The 17,045-nt window shown below is 42.9% G+C and overlaps 1 protein-coding gene across 1 annotated transcript in view; it reads left to right on the top strand.

The window, feature by feature from the left end:
• The window catches only part of TPO (thyroid peroxidase), a 297,193-nt gene extending 280,429 nt beyond the window's left edge, over positions 1-16,764 (top strand). The window contains 5 exon segments of the mRNA XM_040429901.1: positions 1,240-1,404; positions 12,985-13,116; positions 15,613-15,704; positions 15,706-15,906; positions 16,252-16,764. Coding sequence (XP_040285835.1) covers positions 1,240-1,404; positions 12,985-13,116; positions 15,613-15,704; positions 15,706-15,906; positions 16,252-16,764 — 1,103 coding nt within the window.
• The last annotated feature ends 281 nt before the right edge of the window (positions 16,765-17,045 follow it).

Genomic DNA, 17,045 nt, shown 5'->3' with positions numbered 1-17,045 from the left:
GACCAGATAGCGTTTTAACAGTGCCCTTTGCCTTGAATTTGCGAATGACGCTTCCTATGGTGTCTCTTGGTATGTTTAACATCTTTGCAATCTTCTTATAGCCATTGCCCTTCCTGTGAAGAGAAATCACCTCTTCTCTTGTCTTCCTGGACCATTCTCTTGACTTCATCATGTTTGTAAACACACCAGTAAATGTCTAGAAGGAGCTGAGTATCACAGTCCTTTTAAATCTGCCTAATTGGTGCTAATTATGCTTGATTGCTGCTCCTTGACATCCACAGGTGTTTTCAATACCTGATCGAAAACACTTGAATGAACCTCTGTTCTTAAGAGTGGTAGTCTTTAAGGGGTTGAATAATTGTGTCAATGAAGAAATCACAAAAAAAACATTTAATACTGTATTACAAAAACAATTGATGTCATTTTAGTTGCATTTGGTTCTTTAAAAAGTCCTTGTAAGATTTCATTCTGAACACAATTACAAATGTACACTAAATTCCCTAAAACCCTTTACAGCATTAGGGGTTGAATAATTTTGAACACAACTGTATTTGCAACTAGGAGATTCCTTCCAACAGAATGGCCATGCTCACTGTGTAGACAAAAAATTATGCAGCCTAAACCCACCCCTCTCTTCCTAAATGTCCTGGCTCACGTGGACTAGGGAGAGTAGATATTGCTGCAGCCTAAGAGAACAATGTATTGTGTTTTGTATTGTATTTTCATGCTCTGCCATTGTGATATCTGGCAAAACAATGACAAATGCACATAAGGAGATTGTTATGTTTTGTTGGTTGTTTTTTTAATTAAATTCTGAGTAGAATTCTGGCGTTACTCCTTGTGAGCCAAGTAGTCAATGGCACCAAAAATTTTGTAAGGCTGATTTTGAGAGCTAGCCATAGAGTTGAAAGTTATTCTCTCTACTGTCAACCTCAAGTGAGTCTGGTTAACGGAACCTCTTGGATACACAATGACCAAGACATACACTCGCTAGCAAATACTAGTTTCAACACCACTACTGAACCTCTAAATGCACTCAGCATTCAGATAGGATACAGGTTTAGATAAAGCTAAAATAGATGCAGATTTGTTCTATTTTTTTGTCTCGTCCAAATTTACAGTTCTGTTTGGAAATATATCAATGGTGTCTCATTTTTATCCCAAGCCCAAGATTTTGATTAGAGAATAAAAACCAAGATAAACCTTCAATAGATGTAACCATCCTATATCTTATTGTAGGTGCACTGTGTGGTCTTCCAAAGAAGATAGAGAATGGTGATTTTATATATTGTTCAGAGATACTCTTAATTTATTTTTGTTACCCTGGATATCGCTTAGAAGGAAATGAAAAATTAGCCTGTCATGGAAATCAATGGAACACTACCCAGCCCCCAATCTGTAAAGGTAACCTGCAATAAAAGTCTATGGGAGGTGAACTGAATGTTAAGCAGACTAAACCTGAGTTAAGCATCTGGTGCAAACAAAGATGACAAATTGTTATTTCAAACTAGAGTTCATTGCACAAGTGTTAATATCAACAATATATGGGGTCTCTGCTGATCGTCTCTGCTGATTGTGGGGAGTTGTCTGGCTGCTGCCGTTGCTGGATACCGCTCCGGCACTGCTCCTGTCCCTCGACTGGGCTCCATCGCTGCCCCGCTTCTGGTTCCTCCATTTGCCGTCCTCGCTCGCTGCCACTCTGCCTGCTCTGTCTGCGTGCTGTCGTTCGGCTCTGTCTCCCCGGCTCCGATCGATTGGTCTTGCCTGGCTGCTGGCTCCATCTGCTGCCTCCTGCTCTTCTTGCCACTGGACCGCCTGATTCCACCTTGCCGCTCCTGCTCCTGCCTGCTACCGGACTGCCGCCCTGTTGGATATCTCAACTGTTGGATACCTCGGCTGTCTCCCCTTTACTTCGCCACTGCACCGCCACAGTCACGGCGTGCTTCGGGATTAGGCCTCCGGACACGTGAGAATAGCAATTCCATTCAGTTATTCTATACCTGCCGTACTGTTGATTTTTCTGCTATATTGTTGCAAGAGGGATAGCAGTGTATATTGCTGTGAAGAGGGCATAGTTTTGTTTATGTTGAAATCTTGTGCCGTCTGGGGAAAAGGGGATAAGGAGGAGACAGGGTGAGAAAGGAAAAGTGGGAAAAGAGGGCACAAAGGGAAAAAAAAAAAAAAAAGGGGGGAAAAAAAAAGGGAAAGAAGAGACAGAAAAAAGGGTTAATAGGTGAAAGAAAATATATATAAAAATAAAATAAAAATGAAAACCTGGTAGGGGGAGAAGGGAAAGGAAGACTAAAGCAGAAACTTAAGCAGAAGGTTAGGGGGGGGGGGGGAATTGGGGAGAATGCCCCCAAAGCGACGCTCAGTTGATTCCTCTTCAATTAAGTCTGGGACTAAGACCCCAGAGAACAAAATCGACAAGTTTCTGAAATCGCCCTTTTCAAATGAAAAGAACCTAGCCAAAACTAAACCCCCTGCCAAACTGAAAAAATTCGCTAAAACTTCCCAAAATGATGAACTTTCTGAGGATGGACTGGAGGGGGCAGACCAGGAGGCAGGCGAGGACTGTCTCTCTGCACAAATGCGAACTGAATACGACTCATCTGTCTTGGACAAAATCCTATGCGCTGTGGAAAATAATGGCACTTTAGTGCAAGAAATGTCAACCCAATTGGGGTCAGTGCAGAGCGATATTTCATTAATAAGAGAAGACCTAGTAAAGATCCGGGACCGAGTTCTTAGTGTGGAAAAAACTGTCGACTTTTTGCAAACGGACATGGATACGTTAAAGTCTAAAACTCTGCTTCTAGCCTCAGAAAATCAAGCACTTCAAAACAAACTAGAGGACTTAGAAAATAGGTCAAGGCGCAACAATGTCCGCATAATTGGTTTCCCAGAAGGAGTGGAAGGCCGACAGCTGGAGGAACAACTTAAAGATGTGATTATGCATAGTTTCGGCAGCGATAATTTCTCTTCTATGTTTCAAATAGAAAGAGCCCACCGAATTCCAGGAGGGAAATTGATTCCGGGGAGACCGCCGCGTGCAGTGTTAATTAAATTACTACTATCCGCGGACAGAGATATGATCCTGAAAGGAGCAAGAGAATGTACACCTATTGAATACCAGGGCACTAATCTGCTCTTCTTTCCTGACTTTGCGCGGCAGACCCAGGAAAAAAGGAAAAGCTTTATAGAGATAAAGAAACGCTTGGCGGCTAAGGAGATTAAATATTCCCTACAGTATCCTGTGAAATTAAGAGTAATTCACAATGGGACTTCTCTTTTTTTTGAGACACCACAACAGGCATCAGACTGGATGGATCAAATAGGCATTTGAAATTGTGTATTACTATGATCGGAGGGATGGAAGGGGGGGGGGCCAGGCTGGGGGAGAACGGCCGGTGGTTAGAGGTTCGCTGAGTAGTTCGGGCGGATCAATGGATAGGGGGGGGAGGGGTACCCACCTTGCAGGAATGTTTTTTTTTCCTTTTTTTTTTTTTTTTTTTTTTTTTTTTTTTTTTTTTCGGTGAGCGATGTCCACTAGAATAGTAGCTTGGAATGTCAGAGGACTTGGGGAAAGAGTTAAAAGGCAAGCGATCATGGATGCATTAAAAAGATATCTTCCAGCAATTATTTGTATAGTAGAAACCCATTTAACTAAAGAAACCTTGTTCCGTCTGACAACGGGATGGCAGTCCCAATCGTATCACTCCACCTTTACTGGCTCCTCTAGGGGTATTTCGGTTCTTATTCATAACTCCATAGATTTCACCCTTATAAAATCCTACATAGATGCTCAGGGTAGATTTATCTTTTTGCATGGTAAGCTGCATGGCGACAGCTATATTCTTGCCTTTTTTTATATACCTCCGCCATTCTCAATGTACCCACTGCTTCAACTAATGTTATTTTTTGAAAAAAGACCAGAATGCCGCTTAATCCTGATGGGGGATTTTAATGCGGTCCTTGACCCTAATAAAGATAGATTTTCAATAGATGCAGGAAGGGGGAGGAATTTCTGTAATTCCCCGCTGTCTCAATTTTGTTTAGAGGTTGGAGTGGTGGATATATGGGAATATCTTGGCGGTGGAAAGAGAGTATATTCTTGTGTCAGCAGGGGGGGTAGAGCAATGTCTAGGATCGATTTAGCACTCACCAATGAGAGCAACTTGAGTAATATCTGCAAGATGCGATACGGAATAAGAACAGTTTCGGACCACTCACCCGTACTGATTGAGGTTTCCAGCGGGGAGAATAAGGATATTAGGGGGCTAGGATTTAAGTTGAATCCATACTGGCTCACTATTATGGACAACCTGCAGTCGATTAAACTATTGATGTCCTCCTTTTGGGAGGTCAATCTTCCCTCCGCCAGTATCAATACAGTATGGGATGCCTCGAAAGCATATTTGAGGGGGGTTTTTATAAGTGAGATTGTCGCAGCAAAGAGAATATTTAGGAAGAAAGAGGAGGAATTGGTTCAGATTGCTGTACTTACAACTGAGAGATATACTAGCCATCCAACTGAACACAACAGGGAAGAGATGCAGAAGGCTAGCTGCTCTCTGGAGAAATATGTAACAGAGAAAGCAAACCACAGGGTATTTTTTAAGGGGCTTAATTACTTCATCGAGTCTGGACGCCCGGGGAAACTTTTAGCTAGAATTATTTCACAACAAGATAAGAAAAAACTATCCATTACTTCGATCCGTAATGCAGAGGGCAAAACCATAACAGATTTAGAGGGAATTGAGAATACTTTTTTACAATACTTTGCCCAGACATATAGATCCTCCCCTGGTCTGTCAGCTGAACTGGCGATGCGTTTCCTGGAGAAAATTTCATTTTCTACTTTAAATGAAGTTCAGAGGGAATATCTCGAGGAGGAGATGTCTCTTATGGAGCTGCAGGAGGCCCTTGGGTCTGTCTCGGGGAACTCCTCGCCAGGAGTGGATGGCCTTCCATATGAGGTCTATCGCAAGTATAGTGATGTCATCCTCCCTCAGTTGCTAGAGGTTTTCTCCCAGGCAACACAGGGAGGGAGACTACCACACTCTATGATGGAGGCTCTTATTGTTTTAATTCTAAAAAAGGACAAAGACCCGGCAGAATTGAGCTCCTACAGACCAATATCATTATTAAATACCGATGTTAAGTTACTATCAAAAGTTCTGGCTAGGAGGCTTTCGCGGGTTATGCCCACGATTATTCACCCAGATCAAAATGGCTTTATGCCAAATAGGGGTACTCATCATAATCTGCATAGGCTATTTATGAATATTCAGTCCCCAGGGCGTGGTGCCCGCTCCATCCTGTCGTTGGACGCTACTAAAGCCTTCGACAGGGTGGAGTGGATTTTTCTCTGGGAGGTAATGAAAAGAATGGGCTTTGGCCCAAGATTTATGGCGATGGTCCAGCTACTTTACAATTCCCCAGTTGCCAGGATCAGGATCAATGATTCGACGACAGAGAGTTTCACTTTGGGAAGAGGTACCCGTCAAGGCTGTCCCCTTTCCCCCTTTTTATTTAATATTTATATTGAACCTTTAGCGGCTTTGATAAGACAGGACTCGGAGGTGGTTGGTTTTGGCATAATGGGGCAGCATGACCGCGTATCTCTTTACGCAGATGATATCCTGGTTTTCATCCATCAAACAGATACGACTCTTCCTCGTATAATGGACTTGGTTGGCCACTTCTCCGAGTTATCTGGACTTGAGATCAACTGGGATAAGACCGTCCTTCTTCCTATAGATGAGTTGCGAGGCGAACTTAATAATCAGGTAATGATCTCTGATTCAATAAAGTACCTGGGGATAACAGTTTCTGCTAAACCTCAAGAATATTTACAACTTAACCTAATTCCTTTGTTAGTAAAGTTAAGAGCAAAAATTAAGATATGGCAAAAAATTCTTCTAGCAAGAGCGGATAGAATTTCAATAATAAAAATGGTAGTGCTTCCCCAGGTTCTTTATGTCTTGCGCAACTCGCCTATATGGATTACAGATAAACACTTTAGATTGATAGAGCGGGTGCTCAATGATTTATTATGGGGGAGGAAGCGCGTGAGATTGAAGGCACTCTATTTTTCTATGCCCTACAATCGGGGAGGTCTTAACCTCCCCTATTTTAGGGGCTACTTTGTGGCCTCCCAACTCTGCCTTTTTAATGATTGGGAAAATAGCCCCTTCTGCAGTAAAGTGGTGAAAGATGCAGGTTTTTCCGATTTTTTTACCGTACTGGAATCTGATTATTTGTCAAATTCTATAAGAGGGTTTACACTGTTCTGCAGAATGGCTATAAAGACTTGGTCGGCCATAAGGAGCTGGTGTGGAGTTAAGGCATCGCTTATTTGCACCCCATTATGGCATAACCAAAAACTTCTTAATTTAAAAGACTTAAGTTGCCGCCAGTACTGGAGGACCAAAAATGTGCAATACTTACATCAAGTAGTTAGTGGAGGACAAATTTTGCCCCTTATGGAACTAAGGGCAAATTTAGGCGAGGTGGCTTGGTATGCATATTTCCAACTGAGGTCAGCACTTTCTAATACTTTGAATAGTCACCTTTTTATTATAGATACTTCTGTATTTTTACAGGACTTAATTTGTAAGAAAATTGTCACGAGAATTAAACTATCTCACTGTTACAGACACTTAATGGATAATTTTTTTTTGGATGTTTTCTCTCCGGGACAGAGAGCCTGGTCTTCTCTCCTTTCAGAGGCAGGCCCTCCTAACTGGGAGAATATAGGGGAAAGTTTAAAATTGGTTTCACATAATTTTAACCACACTGTTGTACAATTTAATATTTTGCACAAAATTTATGTAACACCCATATGGTTATATAGAAGAGGACTCAGGGCTTCCTCTGACTGCCCCCGTTGTGGCGAGCCCGAGGCAGATCATCTACATCTGTTCTGGGACTGCCCAATGGTGAGTAGTTATTGGAGCATGGTCCAAAAGAACCTGGCGAGTAAACTTAGAATTGTGGTTCCCTTGTCTCCCAGGATATGGGTCCTGGGAGATTTATCTGAGGTTAATTATCAACCCATAAAAAGCCATTTGTTGACTAAGGTGATGTTCTTAGCTAGGCTCCTGATTTCTAGATCCTGGTTTTGTTCTTCCGCCCCAGACTGTAATAACTGGCTGGGCTTGGTAGAGAAAGTGAAAAGTTACGAGAAGATCCTGTACAAAAAAAGAGGATCCTATTTAAAGTGGAATAGCTTATGGAAAGATTGGGATACGACTAATTAATTATGATCCCTTTTTCTTTTTTTTTTTTTTTTTTTTTTTTTTTTTTTTTTCCCTGCAAGGTGGGGGGGGGGGTGGGTTTATGGGGTGAGTTGGGGAAAATTCTAGCTGTCCGGCTTTTCTGTATGTATTATATTGATTAAGAATGTGGAGGTATATTGGAAGCATGGGAGGGTCTCCAGGACTGAAAGAGGGGGGACTTCCCGGTATTAAATAATGGTAAAAATTTTTTTATCCAGGTATAATATCGAGCGGTACATGGGTAGGGGACCGTGGCTCGAGGTCTGGAGGTGCCCGGATATCGGGCGCGGCTCGGGATACGGCTCTTCCCGTCAGACATGGGGCTCGATTGCGGGCGGGGAGGTGACACACGCGGTGGGCGCGCTACTATGTGCTCATTTTAAGAGACAGAGCAGGTATCTGGCTTTGTTTTTTGCTTATATCCTTTTTAATTGCTGAGTGACACTCGGTTCGAGTTCTCTGTCGCATGAAATATCAATGCGAATAAACGCAAAGTATGGTGAACCATGCAACCGATAGCTGACTTAATCATATGGGGATGAGGCAGTAAAATATACGAGTGGGTTTCTACCACTGTGGTAAAAGACTGCTGGACTCCCCTCTCCGGTTTTTGCTTTATCAAATGCCTGCGATTAAAGATCGCTGCAAGCTCGCCTTTAGGCAGCATGTGAGCATAAAGCGATCGGCCACATGAGTGCCAGTCCTTCCGCTCGTACTTGCCCGTGTCTGGGGGAGGGCGTGCGCGAGCGGCGCTCGCTGCCGGGCGGTTGTCTGGATTTCGGGCCCCTATCCCTGTAGCGAATGGAGAACCTGGGCTAAGTGGGTTGCTTTTTCCACTTGCATTATCAAGCCTAGGATGTCGGGTGAGCCCTGTCACCCTCCCCAGTAGGAGACCTCCCTTTGATTTTCAAATACTGACATATTATGGATATCTGCATGAAATTATTGTCAATTATGTTTACAGATCAGAATTGGCGGATCTATGGAATTTATAATATCAAGTATGTAATATGGATTTAAATCTTTGTATTATAACAATAAAATATTTATAAAAAAAAAAAAAAAAACAATATATGGGGTCATGTAAAATTATATTGTAAAAATGTAATATTTATTAAATTAACTACATTTATATGGATTAATATAAAATGGATTAATATACTGCATTGAAAATTATTGAAAATTTTTACAACTGCATTGAAAAGTCTATTTTATTTAAATATGTATGTCCAACGGGCGCCTCCTCTCAGGGCCCTCCTATATACTGTGTCCCAGGTGTAGGAATGCCGAGTGGTGTAGTGTGGCCTAAATGTCTCTTTATTTGTCACAGTGTTCCTGCCCGGATACCGCTGGACCCCAGGCTTTGGCTCCGAAGCAAAAAAAGGGGGAATAATGGAGGGATTTGAAAGAAAAACTTGAGTCCAGATCTTGAGATGAAGTTCAATGGCAGCTTTACTTGAATAAACGTTTCTTTAAACAGTTTACAGACTTTGTCTTGGTTCCAGCAGGCTTTAGCAATAAACTGGCAGACAAACTCAACTCTGCTTTATCTTTCTCTCTGCTGTACTGACAGGCTAGATTAGTAACTTTGATTCCTTCTTTATGCTGTACTCCACTCTTTAGTCTGACTTAGTTTCAGCCAAGGAATAGGTTAGTGTCCTGTCAGCTCCAAAATGGAGTCTCAACCGGAATAATCTAGAACTGCCCCACCTCCTTCTGGTAGCAAGCAGGACTCAACCACTTCTGCCCAAAAGGGGGGAGAAATAATCCAAAGCCATAACCTTTATTTTTAGGTTCACAAGCTGATAGCTTGTTTTTTGAGGGACAAGATGCCCTTTCTGATAGTACTATTTACAGTTGCATACAATGTGGTGGGAAGCGGGAATTTTTTTTATAAATGTGGTGAAATTGGAATAAAACTTAATTCCACAACATTTTTTGGGGATTTGTTTTTACGGTATTCCTTATTCCATAAAACTGACCAGTACTTTTTATTGCGTTTTTATACAAAAAAAAAAATCTTGAAAAAAATACAGTTGCAATAAAAAGTATGTGAACCCTTTGGAATGATATGGATTTCTGCGCAAATTGGTCATAAAATATGATCTGATCTTCATCTAAGTCACAACAATAGACAATCACAGTCTGCTTAAACTAATAACACACAAAGAATTAAATGTTACCATGTTATTATTGAACACACCATGTAAATATTCACAGTGCAGATGGAAAAAGTATGTGAACTCCTAGACTAATGACATCTCCAAAAGCTAATTGGAGTGAGGTGTCAGCCAACTGGAGTCCAATCACCATGGTAAAAGATCATGTGACGTACCATGTGATGACCAGAGTGACGTCATCCCAGGTCCTTAAACTATAGTTAATGCTCACCACAGGTCCTATACAGTAAAAGAGACAGACGGAGATGTCGGGCATCGCGAGCAAGTGGATTAAGGTGAGTTAAATGATTTTTTATTTTTTTTTAACCCCTCCAGCCCTGTTTTACTTAGCATTCTGTATTCAGAATGCTATTATTTTCCCTTATAACCATGTTATAAGGGAAAATAATACTATTTACAGAACACCAATCCCAAGCCCGAACTTCTGTGAAGAAGTTCGGGTTTGGGTACCAAACACGCTCGATTTTTCTCACGCGAGTGCAAAACGCATTACAATGTTTTGCACTTGCGCGGAAAAATCGCTGGTGTTCCCGCAACGCACCCGCACGGGTGCATTGCGGGAACATTGTAATGCGTTTTGCACTCGCGTGAGAAAAATCACGCATGTTTGGTACCCAAACCCGAACTTCTTCACAGAAGTTCAGGTTTGGGTTAGGTGTTGTGTAGATGTTATTATTTTCCCTTATAACATGGTTATAAGGGAAAATAATAGCATTCTGAATACAGAATGCTTAGTAGGTGATCAATTGAGGGTTAAAAAAAAATAAAAAAATGAACTCACCTTCTCCTCTTGTTCGCGTAGTTCCCGGTCTCTTCTTTACTTCTTTAATGATGAACTATCGGCTAAAGGACCTTTGGTGACGTCAGATCACATGCTCCAATCACATGGTACATCACCGTGGTGATGGACCATGTGATTGGAGCATGTGATCTGATGTCACCACAGGTCCTTAGCCGGTAGTTCATCTTTTAAGAAGTAAAGAAGAGACCGGGAACTACGCGAACAAGAGGAGAAGGCGAGTTAATTTTTTTATTTTTTTTTAACCATCAATTGATCACCTACTAAGCATTCTGTATTCAGAATGCTATTATTTTCCCTTATAACCATGTTATAAGGGGAAATAATACAGTGAATAGACTGTCACCTAGCAACCATGCGTGAAAATCGCACCGCATCCGCACTTGCTTGCGGATGCTTGCGATTTTCACGCAACCCCATTCACTTCTATGGGGCCTGCGTTGCGTGAAAAACGCAGAATATAGAGCATGCTGCGATTTTCACGCAACGCATGAGTGATGCGTGAAAATCACCGCTCATCTGAACAGCCCCATAGAAGTGAATGGGTCGGTATTCAGTGCGGGTGCAATGCGTTCACCTCACGCATCGCATCCGCGCGGAATACTCACCCGTGTGAAAGGGGCCTAATTGTATAAGCCTGACCAAAAAAAATAACTCTTGTAACAAAGTAATAAATTAATTAATACATAAAAATACATTGCACTTCACAATTCTTTCTTCAATGTTAGCAAAGCAACAAGTGATGAGGAGAACGATTTGGCACTTTCACTATACTCCAGCAATTTGCAGGTTAACAGAATTTTGAGTGCATTGATTTTTTCAAGAGTTTTTATGGCTTGGCCTGCCAAACTGACAGCTTCCTTCAATTTCAATTATGTGATGAGCTCCCTAGTCAGCTCCTTTACTGCTAGTTTTTGTACCACATAAAATCCGAAATGCAGAGGATAACAGGTGCAGAGCGTTGATCTGTGACTGTATATCACTGCATGGACATCACTGCTTTTAGTGAGTAAATATGCGACCTCATCTTTTTGCCTCATAACAACCCTATCGATGTACTTAGAAAACATATAAAGGGATCTTATGAAGCTTGAAGCTACCATATATTACTGCAACTGCACAATTTTCATTTGTTATTTTTCTTAATCATTTTATTATTTTATTTATTAGAAATCGAAGATAAAATAAGTCTTATAAATGACAGCAGACTGCATCCTTTTTTATCCAATTTTTGTTCAATTAAATATAGGTATCATTTAATATATCATTGCATCCATTTTTTACATTGTCAGGTTTTAGTTTTTTTAGGGTATGTTCACGTGATGCAGCCGCAGTGCATTTTTAGCTGTTTTTGCTTGCATGGGAGCAGCAATGCAGTAACCAGGCATGGCCACTACACAGTGAGGCAGATTAAAGAGTAAATGGCATAAACTAAAAGGGGTTGAACCCGGACATTTTCGCCCAGACAGCCTCCTGATATTAATGCTCTGATGCCCTCCCTTGCCCTGCGCTGTATAAGCAGGGCAAGCACTATTTGTTTGTAATAACACACTGCTGGGTGGAGGCTTCTGCCCAGCAGTGTTCCTGGTGAGGTCACCGGCTCTGATGGTTGGGCATTAGCTCTGCCCTAGCTGTTTTACAGGTGACGTCACGGGGCTCACAGCTAGGCGGAAGCCTCCGTCTAGCTTAAACTATGGAGAGCCCGGTACGTCACTGAAACTTCATAAAATGCCTTTACCCTGCGCGATTCAGTGCTCATAACAGGGGGACTGCCTGGGCGAAATTGTGGGTATGTCTGTATATGACAACACATGTAAGGGTGTATTAGAGACCCCGATGCTGCAAGTGATTGTCGGGAGGCAGGTGTCCCCAGATGCCAGATAGCTAGAGGAGGACACCACTGCTATTAAATACAGCAGTGTCCGCCGCAGCATGGGAAGGAGTGATCGCTATGCCATCACTCATCCCCATGCAGGACAGCGGTGTGCCAGTGGCAGATCGTGATTACACAGCATGATCTACCAACCACAAATCCAGGTCTTTCAGCATGCTGAAAGATCTGAATTGCCTGATGAAAGAGCATTTGCTTGTATTAAAAGGAACGCTTGTTAGCGATTGTCGGGCAGAAAATCTGCTCATCTAATATAGCCTTTAGACAGGCTGTCTAGACATGCACCAGATTTATTACAAGGTCTCAGGCTGAAAGATAAATCTGGTGCAGGGATGGACACTTCTGTCTAACTTGGTCGTTATCAACTATTCATTGGCTGAGTTTGAGACTGAATTTCATGCCAGAATTGTGGTACAATTTTGGCACAAAATTTAGTGTTCTAAGCAATACCCCTTGCTTTGTTTAAAATTTCCATCCGATAGTTGGATGAAAGATCTTTTGTTCAGAAAAAGATTGTTTGCGAACCAAACATCGTTCATGAAAAACTTTCCCAGAAAGATCTTTCGTCTATCACCCAGTTTCATTGAACATATATGGGCAGTTTGAACAACTGTAGCGACCAATATGAACTGAAATGTGCATGGCTTTGTTGCAAAATGATCATTCACCAGATGTTTGTTCAACTGCTGTTCAACCATCAACCAACTTCTATCTAATGTGTATGACCACCTTCAGGAAAGTGATGTATGTAAGGGTAATTTTGTCATGCCTTGAGATAACGTTAGTTAATATTTCTATGGTTTACTATAATAATATTGTGTTTTTCTTTAGATATCGATGAATGTTTAGATCAGATGACTCCCCCATGTCATACCTCCGCTACATGTAGGAATACATTGGGCAGCTATCAATGTCTGTGCACCGATCCATATGAACTTGCTGAAGACAAAAGGACCTGTGTAGGTAATACATTCACTCCTCATTATTTACATGTGCTGGGATCCAGTGCAGCTCTTTTCTCCATTAAAATACGCACTTAAGTAGCTTTTGTAGTCTCTAGTTAATCATAGTGGATTGTGCCAAGAATAAATGTCAGTGAGCTCATAAAATAAAATATCATCTCCTTATTCTCAAATGTGACACGGTCTCTAAGAAATACTTCCTCACCAAGTGCCAGCCATTCCATCTTCAAGTTTTAATTAAGACCTCTGTTTATAGAAAACAATTTGCCAAATGGCACATCTGTTCTTCAGTGTCATCCAGAAATATGCATTGTGGTGATTAAAGATTAGTGTTTAGAAGAAAATGTCTGTTGGCTTATAAGCTTATTAATGTACTAAATGATAGATAGATAGATAGATAGATAGATAGATAGATAGATAGATAGATAGTTGATGAAAGATAGTTGATGAAAGATAGATAGAGAATAGAGAGACAGATAGATAAATGAGAAAAGATAGATAGATAATAGAGAAATAGATAGGCGATATAGAGGCAGTGTCTGACGAAAAGCTATTACAGACACAAGCCACTAATTTAGTGTGATAGGGACTCTATTAGGAGAGTGTAGGGAGAGAAAAGGGTGACATAATTGGGTATAATTTAGGGTTTGATCAGGGAAAGAATATAAAGAGAGTAAAGGACTGGCCACTGCCTCAGTTGTTTCATGCAGCTTGCTGGTAACTAGTACTATATTGTAAAAGTAGAAAATCTAGTTTCTACAGTTCATAGACTTATTGCCAGCACACCTTCATCATACATTCTGCTGAAAAAATTAAGCAATTGTGCATTTTTTGTTTAAAAAAAATCAGTGCAAATTTACCATTTATAATTGGGCATTTAAGTGCATTATACCTGTGTTGCTGATTATTAGAGATGAGCGAATTTTAAAATTTTTGGTACGATCCAAATATATTTGTGGCGATTTTTCCTGGCTGCAGAGAGCCTTTATAGTGGTGTACACTGTGCCTTGCAGTAACACGCATAGGGTGTGTGTTGTGGTAGTGAAATAATACTGTAAGTCAGTATGACATTCAGATGACAGGCTTCGCTCTTAGAATCACTGCACACTTCACTTATTTGGAAAGTCAAAGGGCCAAAACTGACCAAATATGAACTCAGCCTTACAGGTCGATGTTAGTGCCAAGAAGAAGTGTACTCCTTTTACACCATCGTCAGCTGATTCCACATAGATGTCTACAGAACCTGTTCTTTTAAATGCTTATACAAGTAGAGCCCCCCCGACAGAGTGGAGAGGGTGTCAGCAGTAAGTTTGTGTTGACGTCACAGATTATTTTGCCCTTCCTCTGATCCGTCAAAACAATAACCCCCAAAAAATGGATCCTGTCTTCGGAGAAAACGAGGTGCAGAACAGCGTGACACCGCCGTGCCCTGCATTTGTGAAATGCTGGAGGGGCACTGTGAATTATCCCTGCAGTGAAGGCTGAGGACATGGTGGAGGATGAGTAGGCAGAGGCGGACATTGCCGCAGGACCAACGGCGTGACAACGTGGAGGAGGAAGCGACGTCACCTGTCCAAGTTGCTGGTGTGGCTTGGGAGTCTCCATCTCGGCTCGACACAAGCCATCAGTCCTCTGAAAGGTGCAGAGTCCACCACTTGGAAAGGGAGGGACTTCAGCACCAGCAACTTGGACAGGAGCACGTTCAGCTTCTGCACTGTTGGATGAGTGCACGCATAGTGTTGTCTCTTGGCAACTGCTTCGGTGATCGATTTCTGACAGAATGATTGACGAGGAGTAGGAGGACGAGGAGCAGGAGCATCAGGACCGGTAGATGATGGGAAGGACAGACAGCTCCCTTCGGCTGAGGTGGTGGAGCCTTGACTGCCTGAAATCGGCTGCATGCCACTGGGTTACTGCGGCAGGCTGGACCACCACATCGGAGCCATGGTTCTCCCAGGCCACTTTACGGTGATGCTGCATATGTTGATGCAGGGCCGTGGTGCCAACATTGGCACCCTGGCCACGCTTTACCTTCTGCCCACAGATTCTACATATGGCCATGTTCTCCTCCTCCGGCTGCTTAATAAAAAACTACCACACCGCCGAGTAGGTAATTTTACCCCCAACACTATGCACTGACCGACTGCTACCGCTGCTGCCTCTGTGAACCCGTGTGCCGCTACTTCCCGGGCAGGTAGGCTCCTGGGAAGCAGGTGGTCTACCCCGGGCACGTTTGGCTACCAACCTCCCACTGCTGCCACCCTGCTGACTCCCGGTCATGCTAGCGACTTGCTGCCTCACGGGCAAGCTGCCACCCTCTTCTGCCAATGATGAAGCCCCTTCGTCAGAGGGGGAAAAGACATAATGACGTAGGTTTGCTACGTCGCTCCTCCATGCTCATCTTGTTGGAGATTGTGGACTAAGAGTTACAAGGTGGAAAGAGCAAGGTCCCCAGCGGCACAGAGTATTTCAGAAGTGTGCCAGTTGTGTTGGAAAGGACAGACAGGACTACTGGTTCTCAAAAAGCTTAGAATCTCTGTTGAAAAATATATGGCATCAGAGGTGTGTGAGGACGCTATCACAATAGGACATGGTACGCCATCCAGGGCAGATTGTATATGTGGGCGACATACAAAATATAATCAGGAAACAGATTGAAAAATGAGGACAATTCTATCTGATAATTGGCGGCAGTCCTTGTAATAATTTATCTGTGGTTAACCCACACCGGAAAGGCCTTTATGGGGGCAGTGGACAACAGTTTTTTGACTTTCCACGATTACTCAATAAAGTGTTGCCTAAGGGTACATCCTGCCGCTAGTTCATGTGTGCCCCCGGACTGCCGCTCCGTCCCCATTGACTATAATGGGGGCTGGGGCTGAGTTCCGGTGGCAGCACGGCAGGGCACGCCGCGAGGCATCTGGACTAAAAGTACTGCATGCAGTACTTTTAGTCCGGCCGCCTCTCGGCGTTCGCTGCCGTGCTGACACCGAAATTCTGCCCCACCCCCATTATAGTCAATGGGGACGGAGCGCAAGTCCAGGGGCAAGCGTGAACTAGCGGCAGGACGGATCTGACAGGCTGTTCACCTGCCGGGACAGCCTGCCGGAGTCCCCTGCCGCTAGTGTGAAACAAGCCTAAGACAGGAGATAATCGGCCAGTCTTCTGGTTATTCGAGAACGTGGTTGCGATGGAGAAAGCATTCCAAAAAACAATTTCTCTCCACCTGGAGACAAATTCTGTCAAGATTGATGCAAGTGCGGTATCAGCTGCTCATCGAGCAAGATACTTCTGGGGGAACCTGCCTGGCATGAACAGGCCTCTAGTAGCTACAGTCAATGAGAAGACAAAGCTTCAAGATTGCTTGGAGCCTGGAAGAGTCGCGAAGTTCATCAAGATTCAAACCATAACTACCAGCCCCTGGTCTCTTCATCAGGGAAACCATCACAAGTTCCCAGTCATCATGGATGGGAAGGAGGACATCCTGTAGTGCACGGAGATGGAGAGGGTCTTCGGATTCCCCCCGCCCTATACGGACATCTCAGAAGTGAACCGCTGCTCCCGACAGGAGTTCCTGGGAAGGTCGTGGAGCGTCCCAGTCATCTGGCATCTATTCGCCTCGCTGAAGGATTATTTTGAAAGTGTGTAGAATCCACATGGGGCCCCCACAATGCAGATTTATCACACTGATGAGGAATGCCAGAGTGGTGTAATGGCCTATAATGTCTCTGTAGGGGGGTGATAATTGTGTCAACGGTGTCTCCTACATGGGTATGGCCGGACTCCTGGCTCACTTGCAATAAATTTGAGTGTAGTGATAATAGGAGTAATAGAGAAATTTTGCAGAAGAAATTATGTCCAGACCTTAGATGAAGTTCAAACATTTCTTTACTTGAGGTAACTTTCATCCAAGCAGTATACAGCTTTGGT

Source organism: Bufo bufo, chromosome 4 (genome assembly GCF_905171765.1).
Source record: "Bufo bufo chromosome 4, aBufBuf1.1, whole genome shotgun sequence".
Classification (NCBI taxonomy): domain Eukaryota; kingdom Metazoa; phylum Chordata; class Amphibia; order Anura; family Bufonidae; genus Bufo; species Bufo bufo.
This window is presented reverse-complemented; position numbering and strand designations above follow the sequence as displayed.